Source organism: Schistocerca americana, chromosome 8 (assembly GCF_021461395.2).
Source record: "Schistocerca americana isolate TAMUIC-IGC-003095 chromosome 8, iqSchAmer2.1, whole genome shotgun sequence".
In the NCBI taxonomy this organism is placed as follows: domain Eukaryota; kingdom Metazoa; phylum Arthropoda; class Insecta; order Orthoptera; family Acrididae; genus Schistocerca; species Schistocerca americana.
The window spans coordinates 509,257,869-509,264,175 of NC_060126.1; the positions used below are offsets into that span (position 1 = coordinate 509,257,869).

Genomic DNA, 6,307 nt, shown 5'->3' on the forward strand with positions numbered 1-6,307 from the left:
TGTGATCTACACCAGAAACACCATCCACTGGAAAGGCAGCGGAAAAGAGGGATAGTGGATGTATACGCCTGCAGCACAGGAAAGTGTGAGACCTCTGGGGGGAACGATGCGGGAGCTTAATTGGTTCATGGGAATGGGTATCTGACGTAAGTAATATTTGTTCACCAGAAATATATTTTATATGTGGTATGAAATGCGATGGGTGTTCGATAAGTAATGCTAGACATTTCTTTCTCACCCAGTTTCAGTTAAAAAATGTGGAATTTCTTGTGGGTCATCGCGGAATATTCCCACTTCAGCGCCTACAGTTTGATGAAGTTCTAATAGGTGGCGGCGCTATACATGGCCTTCAAGATGGTGTCTGTAACGAAGATGCTTTCCAAGCAGAGAGCTGCCATTGAGTTTCCTTCGGCGGAAAACCAGAGCATCGCAAATATTCACAGACGCTTGGAGTATGTCTACAGAGACCAGGCAGTGAAGAGAAGCACAGTGAGTCATTGGGAGAGACGTCTGTCATCACTGCAACAAGTTTGCGCAAACCAAATATTAAATCCTTAGAACAAAAAGTTTACATTTTTATCGCTAATGCAATATGGAACTAAACGATTCTATTCGTAATTGTAAAAGCTGGGAGGAATTCAGTTTTGTCGAATACAGCGCCACCCACCACGAATGGAAAAAGTGTTTCAGGTAAACACTAGTTTATTTTTGCTGTAGAAGCCGAACACGTAATAAAACTGGGTATTTCCAATTGAAAATAAAATCTTCTGGATCTCAGAACTCCAGTCAAAATTACGTGAGATCCTTTGGAATTTCACCACCAAAACTTCAACACAAACGAATAATCGTGAGAGTACAATGCGGAAGAATCCACTACCCTGGGCCCCAGTCAGTAAGACTGGGTAATGGGCCTGATCACCTGATTCCAGGGTTGGTTGGTTTGGGGCATGGGACCAAACAGCTAAGTCACTGGTCCCACCGTATTAAGGCAGGATGGGGAAGAATGTGAGCTATGGCCTTTCAGAGGAACCACCCCGGCATTTGCTGAAGCGACTTAGGGAAATCACGGGAAACCCAAATCAGGATGGCCGGACGCGGGTTTGAACCGTCGTCCTCCCGAATGCGAGTCCAGTGTGCCGACCATTGCGCCACCTCACTCGTTGGATTCCAGGGGTCAGGCATGTCATGAACAGGAGAATTGGAGCTACTTGAAAACCCACAAAACTGAGAGAATATTTTACATTGGAACACTCAACACGAACACACTACTGAAACCAGGTAAACTGAAACAGCTGATAAACACTATGGATAAATTCTGTATCAAAATTGTGGCAACACAGGTAACACGATTCTCAGACGAGAACCACTTTGACCCTTGAAAACTGCAGAATACTTATATACAAGTGGAAGCCAGTCATAGCTACACCCCGGAAAGAAATCTAGAAGAGAATTTGTAGCACACAGATCGATACTGGACTCTGTAATAGAGTTCACTTCAAAATAGTAAAAAAAAATGAATATCAACACTCACGATACGATCAGGAAACAAAGCATATATGCTAATCAAAGCACATGCCCCACAAACTACAATAACAAAAAGTCACAGACGATAGAAGATTTCTGGGAAGATGGACAGAACTTTCAGAAAATTAAGGAACTGAAAATTGAGGCAGCCGCTGAAAAAAAGGGAAACAAATGGTGGAACGTGACGTGCGACAGAGCCACGGAAGACAGAATATAAACTTCGAAAAAATTTAAGTCATAGAACAACCGAGAAATGCGAAGAGTTCAACAGGATACAGAAGACCACTTCGAAGATGTTATGAAAACAGATTGAAAGAGAGAAGACCAACAAAAATACGAAATTTTCACAGAACATTCATTCAGAGAAAATATTACAGGATACCAATCACCGAGCTTATGCTTCAAAAAACAAACCCGAAAAAATGTGAAATATTTGCACAATACTTCGACACACAACTAAAATGTGATAAACCGATGCTGATCGTACAGTTCGAGAAGCCAGAACCCAACCTCGATTCCAAACCGCCAACAGACGAGGAGATTGTGAAAATAAAGAATCACTGAAAAATAACAGCACTTGTAGAAGATGGACTGATTGCGGAAATCTGGAAATCAAACCAGGAACACAACAAACACAAAATACACAGAACCATCGAAAAGATCTGGGAAACAGAAATGTACCAGAAGAATGGAAGTCAGGGATAATACACCCTCTACACAAGACAAGAGACAAAACAGGTCCTAATTACTACAGACAAATTTCACTACTGCCTGTGAGAGACAAAATTCTATTAAAAGCCCAGTTAAATTGGGTAGAGTTTCAGATAGATCCACAGATAGGACCACAGAGGGTTCAGAAAGGGAAGATAATGCAGTGAACAGATCTGGTGCCTGAGAATAATATTAACAGGAAAGTCCAAGCACACCCACTAAAACATTCGTCGACTTCAAGAAGCTATGACTACATAGACTCTTCAACACATTGTAAGAATTGAAGGTGGACAACAAAACCAGAAAGCTAATCCAGGAAACATTAACGAATAGAAAAATCAAAACTAAAGTTTATGGGAGAGAGCTCAAGCATTCGAAATTAAGACAGGTGTGAGCCATGGAAATGGTCTGTCGCCCATTATGTTTCATTCTGTTTTGGAGGAAACCATCAGGGCGGGACAAAGGAGTCAATGGGGTAAAGATGGGGAGAGACAAGGATAGAACTGTCAACATAAAACACCTAGCCTTTGCCGATGACACAGCCACCATAACAAATAACAGAACAGAGGCCAAGGAAGCTCTAAATACACTACACGAAATCGCAGCCAAAACAGAACTACAAATGTCATATGAAAAAACGCAATACATGGATACAAAATCCACAGACACCCACTGTTAACGAAGTATGGAAAGATAACAACTAGGAAATTTGAAATACGTGGACGAAATTTTACAGAAAACAGGAAAGTGACATTCTGTGAATAAAGGATCACAAATTTACAAAATGCATACAAACTTACACATATCCATTACAACAAAAGAGCATTTGCATCAATGCCAAATTAAGACACTATAGTACAGTAGACTTATCAGAGGCCTTGTATTCCTCACAAGGGAACCTCCCCATCGCACCCCCCTCAGATTTAGTTATAAGTTGGCATAGTGAATAGGCCTTTATAAACTGACTCAGATCAACTGAGAAAACAGGGAGAAGTTGTGTGGAACTGTGAAAAAATAAGCAAAATATACAAACTGAGTAGCTCATGGGAGACATAAGCAACATATTGAACAAAGTGAGCGTAGGAGCGCCGTGGTGCCGTGGTAGCGTGAACAACTGCTGAATGAAAGGTCCTTGGTTCAAGTCTTCCCTTGACTGAAAATTTTACTTTCTTTATTTTTGCATAGTTATCTGTCCGTTCGTTCATTGACGTCTCTGTTCGCTGTAATAAGTTTATTGTCTGTGTTTTGCGACCGCATCGCAAAACCGTGCGATTAGTAGACGAAAGGACGTGCCTCTCCAATGGGAAGAGAAAACATTTGATCGCAATGTCATAGGTCAACCGATTCCTCCACAGGAAAACACATCTGATATATTCTATACGACACTGGTGACGGCATGTGCCTCACATGACTGGAATATGTTGTCGACCGACCTAACTTGTACACTTGGCGAATGGGTAAAAAGATTCTTCTACCTTGCCCGATTTAGGTTTTCTTGTGGATGTGATGGAAGATTTGAACCAAGGACCTTTCGTTCCGCAGCTGCTCACATTACCACGAGACCACGGCGCTCCTGCGTTCCCATTGTCCTTAATGTTGCCTATGTTCCCTTGAACTACTCAGTTCGTATATTTTGCTTATTTTTTCACAGTTCCACACAACTTCTTCCTGTTTTCTCAATTGATCTGTGTTCAGTTTTTCAAGGCCTATCCACTGTGCCAACTTATAACTAAATCTGAGGGGGGCGCGATGGGGAGGTTCCCTTGTCAGAAACATCAATCAAAGCAAGAACGAAAATCATGGAGACGGAAAACAAGAGAGGAAGTACTTAGATCTACGAGCCAAACATCACACATCAGCAACAGCAGACAGACTGCTGTAATACGTCAAGTAAGCATAGGATTTATTTCATTTTACAGTATACTAGCATACCCGACAATGCTTCGGAATAGCTAAACATGCATGGGAATTGGATTTATATCAATCTCCTCCTCCTCCTCCTCCCCCATCTCCCTGATCTTAAGCCTTATTTATCCCAGCTGCCGGTTCTCCACTTCCACAATTTATTTTCGCTCCCGTGTAAACGCACAATCTTTTTTTAAAGTTACTTGCATTGTCAGTTTACGCCTTGCTTTCAAAATATTCGACTAATATGGACGAGATGACTGATTGTCCAGTGAAGGAGAATCAGAAATATTTGAGTACGAAACTGTCTACCTCTAATACTTAAGTGAGAGAAATTGCGATTGTCCTAACTAAATCAAAAACTGGAATAGCTGTTTTCGAGATGCCGTATTTAACTGGGCTAACAGATCGGCTTCAGACCTTAACATGCAAACTTGACAGCGGAAAACAGTTTCCGATATCCGGTTTCCGTCTTTCAGAAGAAGGGTCGCACGTAAACGTAGTGATTGCCTTTGTCTCTGATTAAACCAAGGAGGTTAGATCTCTCCTGGCAGCAAATAGACGAAGATCTTTTATCGCTTCCTTTGATCAACTCCAAGGCGAGGCGCTAGATTTCATCAAGTAAATCTAATGAACGGCAACATGTGATAAAAGCTTCATGTTGCACTACGCGAAATAAATATTTGAAGAAGCGAGTTTGTCAATGAAATTGTTTAGAGTAATAAAATCCTACGCAGCTAAACCGTACGGATTAATAACGTTGGGTGACCAGTTGCGGTGTAGCCAGGAACATACAGCCATTATTTTCGTCGCAGTAACAGAAAAACAAAAGTGAATCTGGCAGCCAGTGCTACCAACCAGAGTTATCGATGTCGTGTACGAGACTCACCTTCATTTCGCCAGCACGCCGCGCTGCGTGTAGTGCACAAGACAGTCGTGACCACTCCACTTCCACGCGCACTCGCGCTATCTACGACACCGTGCGGTTCCGTGTCGCCGGCCACAAACACGGCAGACTGCAGCGCTACGGCGGACACGGCCGGCACCTCCGTGTCCAGTCACCGGCGCCGTTTCGCCAGCGAGCCTCACGGTCAACGTGTGTGCTCTCCGCTCCCAACTGGTTTCCCACGTTGCTGGCTGTGCGGCGGCGGATGAGTTTAGAGCCATACACACGCGCCAACCGACCGACAAACTGAGCGTGTGTCTGTGTTTTAACCGACCTACCGACGAATATTCCTCATCGGGATGTCGGGCGGGCAGGATCACCCGACAGCCGAACCTACCCACCACTTGACCTGATAAATTGTCTCCTGTGTTGCGCTACCCAACAAAAGTTCGTGTTTTGTCACGGCGCCCAGACTTAAATGCTCTTCTAACAAACTTTACAGGGTGCGAGACGGACGAAACTTCAAGGACATTGTTTCTAGAGAAATTTGAAGACTGCAGAAGTTTGCGGGATTCGTAGCCGAGCAGTATAGCAATATCTCGTAGATGCAAGAAATGGAACACATTTCTATTTTTTAGCGAATCCGTAATTATTTCATGCTGCACGTACAGAGATACTTATCGGAAATGAAATCTAAAATCCGATAATCGACATTCAACTGACGTTAATTTACAAAATATACTTGCTTCGTTGTTCTAAGAGTTAAAGAAGTCCAGCCTATATCCAAGCCTTCTGCTATGGAGAGCAGAGTGTGGGATCTTTTTTACAGTTGTAATAGTAGCTACATGTTTCATTTCTTATGTATATGTCATATTTATTAGATGTGCGCCACCAACAAGTCTAGTTTTTCTTCTCCGAATCTGAAACGAATTTCTTAAACTTATAGGTCATCTTTTATGCAACATACGTAAATAAATTAATGACGTTTACGTGAAAGTCTTTTGTTTTATTTATTTTGCTTTAGCATGCTGTATTTCTTATCAATTATACAAGACGTTGCACGTTTCAGGAATCATGTAGTTAATAATTATGGGGATACAACAGCACTGAACTTCATGCCGTCCTAATTCCTGTCAGTCGCTAGAAATCATGAAGTAGCTAATAGCCTTTATCATGACATTAAGAATCATTTGAAGTCGTTCAGCAACTCAGAAACGCATGATGCATCCATTCTTAGATAATTACGAAAATCATCGGATCCCAGCTGTTAAGTAACATAAC

The 6,307-nt window shown here is 42.2% G+C and overlaps 1 protein-coding gene across 1 annotated transcript in view; it reads right to left on the minus strand.

Moving 5' to 3' along the window:
* Window positions 1–5,176, minus strand: part of LOC124544928 (UDP-glucosyltransferase 2-like) — a 105,652-nt gene extending 100,476 nt beyond the window's left edge. Inside the window, exon 1 of the mRNA XM_047123674.1 lies at window positions 5,030–5,176. Within this exon, the coding sequence (XP_046979630.1) occupies window positions 5,030–5,035 (6 nt within the window). The 5' untranslated portion in view covers window positions 5,036–5,176. The remainder of the gene's footprint in view (window positions 1–5,029) is intronic.
* Window positions 5,177–6,307: the final 1,131 nt, after the last annotated feature.